At 40.7% G+C, this 18,884-nt stretch overlaps 1 protein-coding gene across 6 annotated transcripts in view; it reads left to right on the forward strand.

Annotated features, from left to right (window-relative positions):
• BAIAP3 (BAI1 associated protein 3) overlaps positions 1-18,884 on the forward strand; it is a 325,750-nt gene that overhangs the window by 175,726 nt on the left and 131,140 nt on the right. For 5 of the 6 annotated variants that reach the window (XM_033963395.1, XM_033963398.1, XM_033963399.1 and 2 more), the window contains one exon: positions 16,273-16,360. The exons of the other annotated variant lie outside the window; for it this stretch is intronic. In XM_033963395.1, the coding sequence (XP_033819286.1) occupies positions 16,273-16,360 (88 nt within the window). The remainder of the gene's footprint in view (positions 1-16,272; positions 16,361-18,884) is intronic. 6 annotated transcript variants of the gene reach the window in all.

Raw genomic sequence — 18,884 nt, forward strand, 5'->3', positions numbered from 1 at the left:
CTCCATTGCTGCAGATCATGTCTTCTCCCAGGCGTGCCTCGCCATCGAGGTCTCCCATGCCTAGACAACATGCACTACAGATTGCTTACACGCCAATGTCTCTTCCGGAGACAGAGGAAGAACCTCATTCAAAAAAACCCAGCTCTTGACTATGAATCACCTCCAAATGGGATACGCACAAAAGACTCCTCTAAGTAGAAAGAGAATAAAATCAAAACAACTTAGCTGCGCTTAAACGGAACACCTAGTAGTCGGGAAGTAAGGCTAGGTCCAGGCAGACTTCTACAGTCTTTGTCCCAATTATGGATAAATAGATCTGGTTGGGCTGAGTGAGCGTCAATGACAATTCCAATCATTGAAAATTAAGCCAGTAGCAAACTTTTATGGTTTGTGCCCTAAAAAGGGCAAGATCAGCTCAAAGACTAATGTTGGCTTTTACAAAGCTGCGGCAGAGGTTTCTACCATGGGCCGGTGAGGTAAATGCTCCGATTGTCGTAGAATTCCTATGAGCATAAGCCTGTCATAGAAACCTCTATTGCGGCATTGTAAAAGGAGCCCTAAGTATGCATATGTTGGGGGAACTGGATGGACCATGCAGATCTGCCGTCATCAACTACTCTTTTAAGCTACAGTGACAAAATAATGCTAAGAATTTAGGACATTGGTTGGTTGGGCTGAGAACTTTCCAGCACCCCCTCATATGTAATAAAAGTGAGTCAAGTATAGGACAGTCAAGCCATTGTGACGTCACTGATGAGGTTGGCTCTTATTGGTGAAGTGAGGCATTATGATATCACAATCTCCGCTCTGGTTACCGGAGACTGAAAGGGAGTGCTGAAAAGTTCTCAGCCTACCCAAGAAGAGAAAGACGTGGATATGGTTCACTCAACGATCTGAAATAATGTCAAAACAGAGAATTTCATTTCTGCAAATTGGCACTTCGCAAAATAAGATAACACCCTTTTCAGCTACAGTGACAAAATAATGCTCAGGATTTAGGATGTTGGTTGGTTGAGCACCACCTCATAAAGATTGGTTGTCGTTTTACAGCTCTTTTTAGCTTGGTCCATGGCCAGGCATGAAATATATGGGCTTTAACGCCAGTGGCAGACAGAAAAAAACGCTACCTGCCACCAGCTGAATATCGGGTCTTAATATTTTCTATTTTTCATTTGTCTGTCCACAAATTTATTTATTAAAAAATTATGTATTATAAATACAATATTGTGTTTGATGAATTTATATGATATGAAAAGGTGGACCCTTTAGGCAGGTAATGGCCTCATTCATCTTACTCAACTCTTTATGTGTTGAGTTTAATTTGGGTAATCTTTCCCTCTCCTGACTCAGCATATTCATCCATATTCAAATAAGCTAATGGTTTATTGTTAATTCTTTCACCTCTGGGCGGTTTGCATTAAAATCCAACCCAGTAAAACCCACACGAGCTCCTTAATGCAGTTTAGTAAAAGGGCCTCTAGGTACTGGAATTGGGCCAGGGTCCAAAATCTGTGGTTTCAAAGCTATATTGTTGTAGTCTACAAGTTTACTTCCTTGAAGTATATTTGGTCATAGTGTAATGGTGACATTAAGTCATAAATAACAGAAGCTGGCAAAAAGAGTGAACTATCTTTGATTGATTGAAACTGATCCTCCTGAGACTGATTTGTATGCAGTGTCAAAGAGACAATTAGATCTGGAACCTGGGACATTGGATCATTTACTGTATCATTGTCCCTACATTAAAAGTTTTTGGAATGCAATTTGGCCACAAATTAATAAATTGATGGAAAATCATGTAGCAATATCATATGATACAGTGTTATTTGGAATGATGATGAGAAAAAAAAGTCAAATTTCACCAGAAAATAACAAGCTTTTACTAGTCATGACAGGGGTTGCCATTCAGCATATAACCAATAACTGGAAGAATCATAGTAACCTTAATTATACATTTTGGTGGAATACAATTTGTCATATATTCAAAATGGAAAGAGTAATAGCAATACAAAGAGGGACATATCCTAAATTTATAAAAATATGGGGGCCATTGACAAAGTATTGTACTGAATGAATAATAGGATTTATCTTCTTCTTTTCTTCTTTTTCTTGTCTTCTTTATGGCACACATGGAGGGGGGGTAGTGAAAATAATTTTACATAACATGTTATAATATGGTATACAATATGTATAAGGTGATTGGAAAGTACTTGAAGGGTGGGAGAGGGGATAAAAAAAATTTGTTCAGAATATTATGTAATAGATATAAAAGTGATATTGTGTATTCATTAGTTGTAACTCAATATTTTGTACACTTCATGTAAAATATGAAAATGAATAAAGAATTATATAAAAAAAAAAAGAGACAATTAGAGATTTACAAGGTCATCATCACAATGTTGAAAAACTCACAACCAACGGGACTTTTTTTCAGTGTAACATTGGAAAGTCTAGAAGAATTGGCTGATGAAATGTAACTTGACAGCCAGAGTCTGACTTTGTTGCAAAGGGCATAGTTTGATCAACTGCAACCACAAAATGATAAAATGTGGAAAAGGTATTCTACAAACGTGTATCTAGTGGAATAGAACAATGCCCAAGGATATACCTTCAGGTACATATTCTGTCTGATGCATTTTGACCCATGCCAAAGCCCTAAAGTACAATCCGGTAACCCTAAATTTAGCAATAGTAGGGAGTAGCAACAGATAGAATACTGGAAACAAGGTTGCATTCTGGAAACTCTCCCTTAGAAGATGTGTTGATCTGCTAAGTAGCATGTGGCATTGTCCTTTGCATGGTCTAGACCAGGGTTTCTCAACCTGCGGTATGCGTACCCTAGGGGGTATGTGGACTGCCTGTTGGGTGTACGCGGGCTGACCGCTCCCGCCGCTGCTTGTTGCTGACTGCCCCCTGCCGCTCGCTGCCGCAACTCCAGGAAGGGAAGGGCCAGTTGCACGCTTGGCTGGCCTGGACCTTCTCTCTGACATCAGAATTGACATCGGGAGAAGACTTGTGGGCCGGCGGGGTGCAATCGCTGCACGCACCTGGCCCTTCCCTTCCTGGAGTTGCAGCAAGCAGCAACAGCGGACTGGGGGGAGGAGGAATCGGCAGTGGGTAGGTAGGCTTCGGCGTGGCAGGCAGGCTTTGGCGCAGCAGGGAGGGATGGAGGGAGGCAGGCAGGCTTCGGCATGGCAGGGAGGGAGGGAGGAAGGACAAAGGCTGGAAGGCAGTAAGGGGGAGGGGTACGAACTCGGGACACAGGAAGGAGGGAGGGAAGAAGGGGGCACTAACTTGGGACATAGGTGGGAGGGAGGGAATAGAAAGGGACAATTATTGGGCCTGAGTGTGTGAGTGAGAGGGAAAGAGATGGTGCACATGGGGAAAAAGGAAGAGGAAAATTGGGCATAGAGAGGAGTAAGGTAAAGATGCTTGGGGAATAGAAGGATGAGAGGGAGAAATGTTGGATATGGTGGTGGACAGGGAACAGAGGGATAGATTGAAGGGGATGCAAGGGGGAGGACTATTGGACATAGTGATGGAGGAAGAGATGTGGCATGGTGTTGGAGAGGGGTGATAGAAGGAGAAATGGGCATGGGGCTGGTGGGCCATGGTGAAAAATGATCTGGGGGATGAGAGAGGAAGAAAAGATGGACTCGTGGAGGGACAGAGAGAGATGTTGGTTGGGGAATGGATTGAGGTCTGGAGGAGAGGAAGCATGCAGGAGGCAGAAATAAAGATTGGATGCACAGTCAGAAAGAAGTGCAATCAGAGACTCATGAAATCACTAGACAACAAAGGTAGGAAAAATGATTTTATTTTCAATTTAGTGATCAAAACATGTCAGTTTTGAGAATTTATATCTGCTGTCTATATTTTGCAGTATATTTGTCTATTTTTCTATAGTTGTTACTGAGGTGACATTGCATATTTTAAAGTCATCTGCCTTGACATCTTTGAAAACCCCCCGAATATAAATGATAATTAACATTTTCTCTGCGTACAGTGTGCTTTGTGTTTTTTAAATTTTGTGGTTACCATTATGCATTCATAAGATTATATTGTGTGTATATGAAAAACAGATGGAAGAAATTGCATTAAAATTAGTATTATTATTATGGGGACAGAGTCGGGGGCAGAGTTTGGCCAGGGGTACTCGGTTGGTATTTGTTAGGCTTAAGGGGTACTTGGCTTGAAAGGGTTGAGAAACCCTGGTCTAGACTGGAAAGACACCAAACAGAAAGAAAATTAGCAGATGTGAGATAAATGCCTTTTGTTCGTGACACAAAAAAAAACACAAAAAAACCAAGCAGGGAAAACTACTGCTGTTTTTTTTATTCCAGATTTCTCAGAAGTACAATCCATTGTGTATTATTTTTTTTTTCCGTAAAACATATACACTGAGTTACCAGGTAGAAAACCCAGACTTGACACAAAGAGAGGACATCAGGTCCTGCTCTCCAGGGTCAGTGGTACGTACATGAGCAATTATTTTGTTGCTTATTCAATCTCTTTTAAGCAGAATGTGCTTGTTTTTGTTCGACGCGGAACTGATTCACTAATACATATTTATGTAGGGAAACGTAATTCTTTCACCAGACTTAAAAATAGCTCTTATAATGCAAAACTGCTTTGTGGTACAAACTAAACACCCATTGTCTGTAGTAAAATACAAGACTGTCTCATCTGCTCCTAATTAGGAAATATATTATTTCAAAAATAAAATATTAAGGCCCAGATTTTTCCCATTTTGAGTTCTTGAGTACTTTGATACTAATTAGGTGTTTGGGGGGAACACTTAATCACATTCTGGTTAATTAAGGAGCTGCCAAAGGCATACGTCTATGGGGAGCAGTGTCCCCTCTTCCCTCCCTGCGCTGGTGATGAATTGACCTCTTTCCCCCAACCAACTACAGTATATGATCTTCTTACACCTTGCTTCCTCCATTGCTGAGTCTGTAATGAGCAATTAAGTAGCCAGAAAACAAGACAAAATAAGAATAAACCTGTCTGTCTGTTTAAATCATCTCTCCGTTCTGGTTGTGTCTTCTTTCTTTATGTCCTGTTGCTTACCCACCCACCCCTCCCTCTTCCTTTCAAATTATCACTGAAACGTTTTCATGTTTTCCTTATTTATTCTGATATTTGCCAACATTTGCTTATTTCTGATCTGAAGATGAAGGGGTACCTTCAAAAGCTTGTCGTAAAATGCATTGAGTTAGTCCAATTTTAAAAAAAGGTATTACCTTATTTCCTTTGGGGTTTTTTTTTTCTATATATTACTTTAAGAATAAGGAAAAATGGTAGCCAGGGAGCAAAGAAGTAGGTCTTTAACTTCCTTAAGCATTTGCGATTGTTTAGTTAGTTTATAGCTTGCAACGGACTCTGGTCCTGAAATGCTCCAAGTGGCCTAATTCATGCCTCAAGAGGCCCCATGTTAAAACATCATTTCAGCAGGATCAAAGAGCTACACCGACCTTATACTCGTATAAATAAGAGACCAGCCTTGTGGCTCAGGAGTAGTGGAGTGTCTCCAAAGAGGTTCATTTTTGTATATACACGATAGTAATGAACTTCGCTCTTAAGTCAGCCTTTTTAGAGCATGTGAAGACCTGGGTTCAGTTCCCAGGTCAGATCTTCCACTTCCCAGGTCAGACAGGGTCAGGGGTATTGCAAGGCAATATCATAGCCCCTGGGGAGGGGGTAAGAGAGCCCTAGCCACCGTGCAACAGTGACATATCTTCTGACCAGTGATAGGGCCAAGCAAGCCCAGAGGGATTACAAAATAGGAGAAAAATCCCCAGGTAGTAACAAGTGACAGCTTATGCCACTGGATCCTACTAGTATTACTACAATTTATCACTTATATAATGCTAAATGATGTACGCAGCATTGTACATTTAATATATATATATATTTTTTTAATTTGTATACTGTCTAATTTCTAAGCGGTTTCCAAGCAGTAAACATTCACAATAGATGGTCCCTGCTTGGAAGAGCTTACAATCTGACTTAGACAGACATGACATATAGGGTTGGGGATGCAGAACCTAAGGTGAGAGGAATTAAGAGTTGAAAGCAGTCTCGAAGAGCTGACCTTTCAATTTGGACTTGAACACTGCTAGAGATGGAGCCCGCCGTATGGGTTCGGGCATTTTGTTCCAGGGATATGATGTAGCAAGATAGAAGGGACAGAGTCTGGAGTTGGCAGAGGTGGTGGACCGGGGAGGGGGGAACATAGGGGGCGATGTGAAGAGAGATAGTGAGGGGTGGCTGAGTGAGTGCATTTGTAGGTCAATAAAAGGAGTCTGAACTGTATTCAGAAACGGATCGGGAAGACCATGAAGCCAATTCCAGCTGGAGCCCAAATGAGCAGAACGAAGCTGTTGGGTCCTTCAAAGAGCAATAGGGCTGCAAATCAATCAAAAGCCATAATTTGTGGTACGTTACTACACGTTAAGCTTACTTTGGATAAATATAAAAGCCGTCTTTTCTTGATCATGACGGGAAATAAGCTATCCAAATGGTCACACGCAACTGGAGAGCCACGGCAGAATAAATTACACATTTGGTGGCCAAATGTGCGTACCACATATAAATATGAGTGAATGAATGCAGAATGTATGGGGTTTAGTAGTTCATTTAATAAAGTATGGAGCCCGTTGACTACATCTGTTACCTCGCAATAAGGGTCATGTATCTCTTCTTTTCGGATGGGTTGGGGTGGGGGGAGGGAAATGTATTTTGAGGATTAAAATTACTTAATTATATATTGTAATCACATCATATGTCTTATTGTATTAATAATTGGGAGAAGGATGGGGGGAAAAATGATTGTTTTTATGTATTACTTGTGTAGTTAATACTGCGTTTATGTTCAATTAATTGTATTGCACTGTCGGAGTTTGAAAATCAATAAAGATTTTTTTTTTTTTTTTTAAATGATTTAACATGGCAGGAGAGCCTCCAGATCTGGTTGAATCTTGCGGGCTGGCTCAAATATTAATATTCAGTGACACTTAACCAAACAGGACTGCTGAATAGTAGTTCTGACCAGCACAGCACGCTCTGATTATCGCTGGGACAGTCGGAGGGCAGAGTCAGAATGGACTCTGAGGTTATCTGGGCATAGGACAAACAGATAGGGGTTCTATGAGCGTCGGAGCATTTACCTCGCCGGCCACAGGTAAAACCAGCTTTGTAAAAGCCTGCGTTAGTTTGTAGTTCATTAATTTATATTCCGTCTGCACCTGTCTTTTCACTTTACCCTTAATCTTTCAATGTTCCTGAGCCACACAAAAGGCTAAATATTAGGCCTCTTCTCCCTTGAATAGAGGAGATTGAGAGGGGACATGATCAAAACATTCAAGATGTTGAAGGGAATTGACTTAGTAGAGAAAGACAGGTTGTTCACCCTCTTCCAAGGTGAAGAGAACGAGAGGGCGCTCACTAAAGTTAAAAGGGGACAGATTCTGTACAAACGTAAGTTCAAATTTCAAGTTTAAGTTTCAAGTTTATTGATTTTTAATATACCAACCATCAACGAGTATCTAGCCGGTTTACAATAAAATACTAAAATAGAGATAAAAATAGTACTTAAAAATTATGACTAAGGATAGAAAGGGAGGTGAACATTGAAGACATCGACAAGACAGACTTGAAAGTGATGATTGAAAGGGAGGAGCGGGGTAAAGTTACATTATTAGAGATAAGAAGGGGGTAGAAAACTTGAACGCTCTTCCGGAGGCTGTTACAGGGGAAAACACCCTCCAGGGATTCAAGACAAAGTTAGACAAGTTCCTGCTAAACCAGAACTTACACAGGTAAGGCTAGTCTCAGTTAGGGCACTGGTCTTTGACCTAAGGGCTGCCCGCGTGAGCAGATTGGCTGGGCACGATGGACCACTGGTCTGACCCAGCAGCGGCAAATCTTATGTTCTTTCTTGCTTATTTAGATTGCTGACTTGGAAGATATTCTTTTGTGCACTGCTGGAATTTATTTTTTATGCAAGATTTCGGCATCCTTCTGAAATTTAGCAAAATTGAGATCCACGTTGGTATTGGAAGTACCCCATAACGCCGCTTATGACCGGGCCTATTTTGTAAGAGCTGTGAAAGTAAAACAGAATGACTCTGTCTTTTATGGCTTTCTGAGACTTACTTGCAGATAATTGTGCTGTATATCATCTGTACCATTTTTGTTCACTTTCTGTGGGTGCTTTTTTACTAAAGCCACGGCAAAAGTGCCCTTAGCCTGCCCTTACGCAGGTCTTTCCTGCGCGCTAAAGCCACTATGCCATGGCCAGAAAATGGCTGATTTTCACATTTTCTGAATTTATTTATTTATTTATTTAAAAGTTTATATACCGCATAAAACCTATGTGGTATACAAAATTACAAGCATCCATATTTAAGAAAGACAAACACAAAAAGACATTAATGGTATCATTATGAAAATCTTCTTTTAAATTCATCCTTCAAGATGGAAACAGAAAATCCCATAAAATCATTTACAGGACAGGAAGGCAGAGAAGAGAAGAGCATTAGCACAGGAAGGCATTAGCACAGGAAGGCATTGACAAATAGTTGCGCTTTCGATATTTTCTTAAAGTGCAAATTTTGTCATTAGCGTGCAGCTATTTAAAAAAATGTACCACCTGAGTCCCTGCCGCCACCTATTTTGTGGGTAGTATAGGAACCCATGCTAACCCCGTGCTAATCGGTTAAGAACATAACATAAGAATTGCCATATTGGGACAGACCAAAGGTCCATCAAGTCCAGTGTCCTGTTTCCAACAGTGGCCAACCCAGGTCCCAAGTACCTGGCAGAAAACCCAAAGAGTAGCACATTCCAGAGCTGAGATTGTGATGTCATAATGCCTCATTCCACCACTGCCTAAGAACCAACCTCATCAGTGATGTCACAATGGCTTGATTGTCCTATACTTGGCTCACATAAGAGCATAAGAGCTGCCACACTGGGACAGACCAAAGGTCCATGAAGTCCAGTATCCTATTTCCAGCAGTGGCCAACCCAGGTCCAAAAGTACCTAGCTGGATCCCAAGTAGTAAAACAGATTTTATGTTGCTTGTCCTAGGAATAAGCAGTGGATTTCCCCAAGCCATCTCAATAATAGTCTATAGACTTCTCTTTTAGGAAATTATCCAGGCCTTTTTTAAACCCCGCCAAGCTAACTGATTTCACCACATTCTCCGGCAACGAATTCCAGAGTTTAATTACACATTGTGTGAAGAAATATTTCCTCCGGTTTGTTTTAAATTTACTGCTTAGTAGTTTCATCACATGCCCCCTAGTCCTAGTATTTTTGGAAGTCATGCCTTCTCTCTGATTTCAAATACGCCTCTTCCCAGAAAATAAAAAATATTTTTTAGCACGCAACTTGGCAAATTTACTGAAGGGACGCCAGCACCAATCCCAGGAAAAGCCTTTTTAGCATGCGTCAAGTGTAAACTAGCACTTACAGCAGTTTTATTAAAAGGACCATTATGAGAAGGAGTGGTATACTATCCACCAAGGTGGGGTGTATGGGAATTGTCTTACCACTGTATGAAGTCTGAACTCTCTATCATCACTATTTCTCAAACTATCTTGTCGCTTATCACTATTGAAGTCTTTACTAAAACTTTCTTAATGCCAACTTATATTAATAAAACTTATATTAATAAAGCTTAATACCATGATAAAGCTTAACCCCCCTCTTACCATCCCCTCCCTAACCCCAGATCCTACTTTTCCCTCTCTTGGAAACCTTCTCTGATCTAACATTGTAACCCTTCTTCCATAACTCTTTTGTAATCCGCTTTGAACCGAAAGGTAATGGCGGAATAGAAATCTGTAATGTAATGTAATTATGTATGTTACCTTTTAACCCATTCTGGGCTCTTTTGAGAAGACGGGCTAAAAAAATGAACAAATTAAGGAAATAGATTAAGGGCTCCTTTAACGAAGGCGCATTAGGGCCTTAACGCATGGAATAGTGCGTGCTAAATTGCCAGGCGTGCTAGCCGTTACCGCCTCCTTTGAGCAGGCGGTAGATTTTCGGCTAGCGCGCGCTAATCCGGTGCGTGCCCTAAAACGCTTAGCGCGCCTTCGTAAAAAGAGCCCCAAGTGTTCAGCATCTCATCCATCACCCTTACCCTTATAGAACCTACATATCATATTGCACGGTGTCCATGGCATTACCGTTTCTGTATTTTTATGGTGCCTTTGTGCTGGACACCTCACAGAGCGACCAACCTATCCCTATTAAAAACAAACATAGACAAAGGAGTTGTGCTAATCTCACTGAAAGAGAGATGAAAAGAAGACTTTTCTTTTACTTTAATGTGGAAGGAGTAAAACAGGAGCAATTTCAATATCAACAGGTAGGTGGTGCTAAAGGAATGGCGGAAGACGAAGGAGAGCCTATAAAATGGGAAGTAGCTGATTGAAGCATGATACAGTAAGGAGAGTGCCGTATGGAGGCGGACTCTCTGGAATGTGGTATAGCGAGCGCGATTCACGGAGTGGACTAACAAGAAACAAGGCATTGAACATGGCTTAGTGAGCATAATGAATGGAGTGAGTTTCAAGAGTCGTAGCATGATGCTAGGATTAAGAGGAAGCTAGACCGTGAATACATTTGAAGGTAAGAGAGAAAAATTTGAAGCGACGTTGTTGCCCGACAGGAAACCAGTAGAGAGGATGAAGTAAGGCATTGATGGATGAGCTCATAACTTTAGAGTTCATTCTGAGCTCTTTGACAAGGGCTGCTAGGCAACGTCAGCTGTGACGTCACCCACGTGTGTGGCTGTTGTATCCTGCTGTCCACGGAGAACACCTGCTACAGGTGTGCAACATTTGCTTTGTTGCCTGACAGGAAACCAGTAGAGAGGATGAAGTAAGGCATTGATGAGAAGTGGGCCAGCAGGATTTTGTAAATATTTATTTATTTATGTATTTTAAAATTTTCTATCCCGCCTATCAACTAAGTGGGTAACAAGTAATCACTAATAATAAAACCCTAAGCGCGCATGCGCACTCCTACCTCCGTGATTCGTAGCTCCGTGGCAGAGTAGGCAGAGACACGGTAGTAGCGGTGCATGCGGGTGGCGGTTATCAGCGCGTGCACGGGTGGCGGTTTTCAGCGCTTTCCTATTACACTTCCTACAGCTGAGCCAGCGGCGGTTTCTGTGCGCCAGTCGCCCTTTGCACTCTAAACAAACAAACAAAAAAAGGTACGTGGGAGAAGGGCCATGATAAAAAAGACAGGCAGATGGCACGGAGATAGACAGACAGACAGAAATAAAGACACACACACACACACACAGAAAGACAGGTAGGTGGGAGAAGGGGCACCAGAAACAGACAGACAGCAGCCAAGGAGAGAGAGAGAGAGAGAGACAGAAAAAAAGACAGACAGACAGCGGCCAAGGAGAGAGAGAGAGACAGAAAAAAAGACAGACAGACAGCGGCCAAGGAGAGAGAGAGAGACAGAAAAAAAGACAGACAGACAGCGGCCAAGGAGAGAGAAAAAATAAAGAAAGACAGACAGATAGCGGCCAAGGAGAGAGACAGAAATAGAGAAAGACAGACAGCGGCCAAGGAGAGACAGACAGACAGATACATCTATTCTAGCACCCGTTAATGTAACGGGCTTAAATACTAGTACATACATAAAAGTAACAAACATTACCTATCAATTAATATCAAATAAAAACCTCAAGGAGAGCCATCATCTTATCTTCGACTCCGTTAGCTATCTGCATTTAGACGATCAAGAAAGGAAGAATCTCACAAATAGGGAGGTATTTAACAATTTCTTAAATACCTGAAGAGGGTAGGAGTTTTGAGAAAGACCAGTCAGCATTGATTAACAGTAACCAAGGTATGACAGAAAGTGAGGAGGAGACAAAGAACAAGTATAAATGGATTTTTCTGATACTAAATGGGAACATGGAGCTGAATTATGAGGGGCCGCAGAAAAGTTCGCAGCCCAACCAAGAAGAGAATGACGTGGAGCCATGAAACATACAAGTTATTCCACACTTTTCTTGACACTTTTCGTTTCAATGAGACAAATGCATCTAGTAAATGGGCACAAGTGTAGGACAATCAAACCATTGTGACATCACTGAGGAGGTTGGCTCTTAGGCATTGGTGGAATGAGGCATTATGACATTGCAATAGGAGGGGCCACTGAAAAGTTCTCAGCCCAACCCAAGAAGAGAATGACGTGGAGCCATGAAACTTACAAGTTATTCCACATTTTTCGTGACACTTTTTTTTGTTTCATTTCATATTATTGAAACAAAAAGTATCAAGAAAAATGAAGAATAACTTGTAAGTTTCATGGCCCCATATCATTATTGGTTGGGGCTGAGAACTTTTCAGTGGCCCCTCATATACAAAGAGGGATTTGTGAAGGACATGTGAGATTTTTAACCAAAAAGGGAGAGGAGAAGTCGAATCAAGACTGACGAAACACTGGTGTACTGAAAAATCAGAAAGTCTATCTGGGATATAGAGTAGTTCAGTTTTAGATGCATTTGGTAGATGCTGCCTGGTGATCGATTCAATAGTTATGATTAAGCTTAAAAAATTATTGTTCAAAAAAGTAGATAGAAATAAAGGTGCTACAACCTAGTTGCTGTGACTCAATAGGGAGAGATATTGACTATTCAGAAAAAGTGGTTTCAAAATGGGTTTTCTAATTAAGCATGTTATAACATTTCTGAGAAGTGCAGCAAGCTCCACGGAGGCATTGTCAAGATTTCAAAGGAAGACTGTCATTTTGTTTCTTTGAAGTAGCAAAATTTTTTTTAATCGGGATTTATTTTGTTTTTGTACATGTAGAATTGCAAATGCCTTATCAACCACTGTAAAACCAACATGACAAGGACATTAACGGCTTCATTTTATTTGGTACCTTGGTGAGAGCTAAAAGCCAAATATCTAATCGAAATAACAAACTTCTGTTTATAATGACAGGGGTTGCTATACAGTTCATTTTAAGGAACTGGAAGAATTGGGATCGATTAAGTTACTATTTTTGGTGGGAATCTCTGTGTTCCATTTTTAAAATGGAACGTTTCATGGCCATACAGCAAGGGAGTTACAGAAAGTTTATGGATGTTTGGGAGCCATTGGCTAAATTTTGTAAGGAAGAATAATTCCTTTTATTTTATAGACTTGTAAACATACACATCCAGGATGAGTTGGGGGAGGGGCAGGGAGTTGCATTGGAACTTGTGGATTTTATTTTTTTTGAGTATTGGGTGGGAGAATGGGGGAAAATTTAATTGTATATATTTTTTTATTTTTTATTTATAATTATACAATCTTATTTTACAAGAATTAATTCTTGTTACATAAAATACAGGGAAGAAAAGAAAATTTAAGCACAATATTACTTTTACAACAATCATCATAATGATAAACCCCTTCTTAGACCACAATAACAGGGGGTGACCATAACATAAATTAGAGAGAAATTTAGAGGAATACTGCAAAGAAGAAAGCCATAATGTATCATGCGCCCATTACTATTATTATCCCTTAATCCTTGATGATCTGCTTAACATCTAGAAATTACTTCAGATGGTTAGGAGAGAAAAAAACATATTTAACACCTAAGTACCTAACCATGCATTTGCAGGGATATACCAATAAAAATGTTGCTCCAATATTTATAGTCTGTTGTCGCATTGAAAGAAATTCTTTCCTCCGTTCTTGTGTAGTCTTAGCTACATCAGGATATATCCATATTTTCTGTTCCCCAAATAATTTTTGGGAATTTTTAAAAAACAATTTCATAATCATATTCACATCCTGTTCAAAAACAAATGATTCTAGTAGCGTTGCTCTGTCCATTTCAGATGTTATCGTTTGTTCCAATAAAGCCGTCACATTTGCAAAATCTATCACATTTGTCTCTCCTTCTCTTACTTTCCCAATCTCGATTCCATTTACCTTTCCATTTCCATTAGGCATCTTTTTATTTGGTAAGTAATAAATTTTATTAATTGGAGGAATACAGTTTGAAGAAATTTCCAAATTCTCAATGAAGTATCTTTTCAGCAAGTCAATAGGTAGCACGCCTGCAGTTTGAGGAAAATTTAGAAAACGGAGGTTCAAACGCCTATTAAAATTTTCAAATTGTTCTAATTTCTTGTGAATAATAGAGCTATCTTTAATTGAAGCCAATTTAAATTGTTGCAAATGTTGTATATCCACCTGCATTTGCTTGGCTTGGCCTGTATACTCTAACTTCATAGATTCAACTGACCCAGTCAATGATTCCAGTTTTTCATTTAGTTTTGTTACCTCTTCAGTTGATTTTTTCAATTTTTCCTTCCATCCTCTGCAGCAATTGCCAGATGCTATTCATGGAAACCTCCGTCTGGGAGAGGGAAAGATCCCCTCTCTCTGCTGTTATTTCCATCTGCCGTTCCGCCGACAACGCTGTGCCCTCGCCGGGAGACCCCACGCTTTCACTTCCGGAAGCGTGTGTCTCTCGCCACAGCGTTTCGGCTATTGCAGGGCACAGAAGCGTCATGGGAGCCGAAGGAGATGGCGATGTCTCAGTGCCCGAAAGGGCCAATGACTCCCTCCCGTCACCGCCCAACGCCGAGCTCTCCACTCCAGCCTGTATGAGCGCCGGAGAAGGCGCGAAGAAACGGTCCATCGTCTGCTGAGTCGGGGTGGACATCAGGGCCGACGAGGCAGAGACCCTAAGCACCCCTTTCCTCTTAGAAGGCATCGATATAAGGTATTAATGAAGATGCAGACTAGGAGCTTGTTAACAGCGTCTCTCGCAGCTCCTCTACATCGCCGCCATCTTAGTCACCTCTGCCAGCATTGCTCATGTTTGAGATGTGCATCTTAATTGTATATTAATGTCTGAAAGTTTATTGTGCTTGTCTTGTGATATTTTATGTATTGAATTACTTGTTGCACAATTGTGGTTTGAAAATCTAATAAAAAAAAAAAATATATATATATATAATATAGAAGCATTTGCAGCACAGCAAGCAAAGCTACCATTGTAAATTTCTGACCATCAGCTAGAGATTAATCTGGCACATGGGGGAAGGAAGACTAAGACCTAAAATGTCAAAAATTTGTATAAGACTGGTCTACCAATATCAAATATGTATCCTTTTAGTGGTAAACATATCACACATTTATTAATAGTGCATTTGAAATAAACATAAGTTTCAAGTTTATTTATTATTTGATTAATTGCCTATTCCAAATTCTAAGCGATGTACAAATTGGTAAAATAAATTGTCTAAAATATACATAAAATAGACCATATAATTAACAAGGGGATAAGTCACAAAACAAACTAATTAAGATAAGACAAGAATACAATAGGACAGATGGGATAGAAATACAATCTTAGATAGGAAAGAATCAACAATTAAAGGTAAAACACAACAGGAATCGAAGGACAAATAAATAGGTAAAATAAAAGTAGACAAAAGAGCAATTAACGAAAGAGCAAATTAACATTTCAATTAAGTATTGAACGCATCTTTAAAAAGAAAGCTCTTAAGTTGGCTCTTAAATTTTTCCAAATTCTTCTCCTCTCTTAAGTATAAACACTTGTTGCAGATTTCCGGGTCTCGCTGCATCTTTGTCAGGTAGAAACCGACGTTTCAGCCATCGTGCTGTAGCTTTCTTCAGGGTATGCTCTGAAGTCTGCAGTATGACTTTGGGAATAGTGGGCTCACCAATTTGAATTTTGGCAGGAAAGTCAGTTGGTCAGAAGTATGAATTTTGGCAGGAAAGTCCATAGAATGAAAAAGTCTCTGGTAGGTTTAAAGATGTTCTTCTCCCCGTGGAGCTGGGTTAGATGTTCTCACAGAGTTTCCACAGCTGGCATTGGGCTTGTTGCAGGTTTCCGGGTCTCGCTGCGTCTTGAAACCTGCAACAAGCACAATGCCAGCTGTGGAAACCCGGGGAGAACATCTTTAAGATGCAGCGAGACCCGGAGACACAACGAGAACATGTTCAAGACGCAGTGAGACCAGGAAACCTTCAAGAAGCACAATGGCAGCTGCAGTATATAAACATTTTTATGTATGTTATTTGTTGTAAAAGGTGAAGCAGATAGAAACATGAACAGATTTTACAATTCTTTATTCAAGGGGTACCATCGGACAGGTAGCTGTAAATTTATCAGCAATCCAATCATTAACAATTTGTCATTTAAATATTTTTTTTTCAAATTATACATGAAAATTTAATGCTGCTGTCATCCTACAGGGAAGACAAAGGAGATGGGGATTTTTTTGAAAGAATGCGAAGTGTCCTTCAGAAGCAAGAGAATATGCGACGCTTTGGGCAACTAGAGGTACATCCAGCTACTGCACTTGATGTAAAATGTCAATTTTTAGTTAGTATAATTTAGGGATCCAATCTTCCAATATTGCAGTCACCCATAATGCACTGCTGTCCATCACAATTCCTGGAAAAAAAAAATGGCCGATCAGAGTTCTTACTTGCTTGTTTCTATGGCAGTAGCTGTTCTCAGTGAAAACAATCAAGGGTAAATCATTTGAGCTGTGTGCAAAGACTGTTGGATTGCATTTCAGGATGGAATATTCAGTTTTGGTAGCCTTTTACTAGAGTGGGAGAGTATTATTATGTGGTAAAGGCAAAGCTTGTGTGATAAATGTTAGGGTTAAGAGCAGCGACACTGTGGATGCACTTACCACCTCCAAAAGAGCTTCTTTTATTCCTGTATTTTAAAAAGCCTGCATTTTATTCACTATTCTGTACGTTCTACTGACATCATTGTCTTGTTATGTAGAATGCAGATTTAAAAATACAACCTACTCTGAGGGTTGCATAGAACTCGGTTGTGACAAGTTGTACTGTTTATTGTTATTGGTTACTGCCTTTTGTTGATTTATGCTTGGGTGTTGGTACATTTCTTCTGTGCAATGCTCCTTTCATAAACATATTTAAAAAATAAAATAAACTGGGAAGGCGTGAACATCTTTCAGAATACTACATTATATGTGTCAGAATACTACATTAAGAGATTTAAAGGGCTTCGGGTCTGTTGCCTTGCAGCAGCCGCTAGCGTGGCTTTGTAAAACAGGCCCTAAATTGTACTGGTTGAAATTGTAATACTGGATGCATTTCAAACTGTTGGTAATGGTATACTTATGTGTACATGAGTTAGTGCCAAAGTACCTAGTGGATAGTATTCTGTCATATGTTCCGCTCCCGAAAACTGCGTTCTGTGGAGCATGCTGACCTGTTTATCCCCCCCAGTTAAAAAATTGAGGTTGAAAGTATCTAGGGCAAGCATGTTTTCCTGTATAGGGCCACAGACATGGAATGAGATCCCTAAACACACATGTGAGCAGGGAAATTTGTTTAATTTTTTAAAAAAAATATTTAAGAAGTTTCTATTTTGTAAGATGAAATATGGAAATTAAGTTCTTATGATAATCACAAGCGCTGGTCGCTGATAGGTTCTGATTGTCTGATCTGTTTGTACCGTATGCAAAGTTGTTTTAATTGTGTGTGGATCAGTTGTGGCCCGCTTTGCATAAAAGCGGGATATCTAATATAATAAAGCCCTAAGCGTGCATGCGCACTCCCACCTGCGTGCTCCCGTTTTCCGTGCACTGTAGGGACACGCAGGTAGGAGTGCGCATGCGGCGCGGAGCCTGTCGGCCACTGCAGCTCTTGCCGTCTGAAGGATGTGGCCAGGGTGACGTCAGCGGGGGCCGGAACAGACTTTAATTCCTGCCTCTCAGGCTTCTCCTCCTGCTCCGGCTGGGCCCGCGTAAAAAGCCCAAAAACCCCCAGAGCTTGCTTCGGGTCCAGTGTTGGGCTGCGGGTCCTGAAATCTTCCGATTCAAGCAGCGTCTGCAGCACTCTGCACACGCTGCTTCGGGGCCTTCTACTGCCCTGATTTGCTGGGCAGTAGAAGGCCCTGAAGCAGCAGTGTGTAGAGTGCTGCAGACGCTGCTGGAATCAGAAGGTTTGTCGGGACCGCGGGAAGGGAATAGGGGGGGGGGGGGGCAGTAAGGAACTAAAGGAGCTGGCTAGACCGCAGGAAGGGAAAGAGGGGTAGGGAAAATACTGCTGCTGCACAGGGAAGTGGTGGGAGAGAAATGCTGCTGCATAGGAGGCAGGGAGAGAGACAGATAGATAGAAAGAAAAGAAGAAAGACACAGGGGCAGGGAGAGACACAGAAAGGGAAGTGGTGAGGGGGGAGGGAAATGGAGGAAGAGGGAATGCTGCTGTGGCTGCTGCACAGGGAAGTGGTGGGAGAGAAATTCTGCTGCATAGGAGGCAGGGAGAGAGACAGATAGATAGAAAGAAAAGAAGAAAGACACAGGGGCAGGGAGAGGCACAGAAAGACAGACAGACAAAGGGGGCCAGGGAGAGAGACTGACAGCGCGAGGGAGAGAGAGACAGAAATAAAGACACACAGACATATATTCTAGCACCCGTTAATGTAACGGGCTAAAATACTAGTAAGCCAATAAACTATAAACTACAATACCTATTCAAAGTTTACATTGGAGTGAGAAAACAAGAAGGCTGTCGTTCCACTAGATCCAGCGTGAGGAATACTAGAGAAGCAGATTAGGATATAGAAAAGTACTCAATGTGGCTGTGTTTCGCCATAATGGCTGCATCGGGGCAAGTATAACTAGAACAGTAAATGCAAAGAGTAATAGTTAATGCAACACACTCGTACTAAAAAGAAATCATTCACAATCAAAGCATTTCACTCATAAATCTGTGGTATAAGTTTTAGTTCAATTTATTTGATATACCACAAATATAAAACCAGGGTTAAAATTTAAACGGTTTACAATAAAACATTATTTAAAAAAAAAAAAAATTGG

The sequence above is a fragment of the Geotrypetes seraphini genome, chromosome 11, assembly GCF_902459505.1.
Source record: "Geotrypetes seraphini chromosome 11, aGeoSer1.1, whole genome shotgun sequence".
NCBI classification, from domain to species: domain Eukaryota; kingdom Metazoa; phylum Chordata; class Amphibia; order Gymnophiona; family Dermophiidae; genus Geotrypetes; species Geotrypetes seraphini.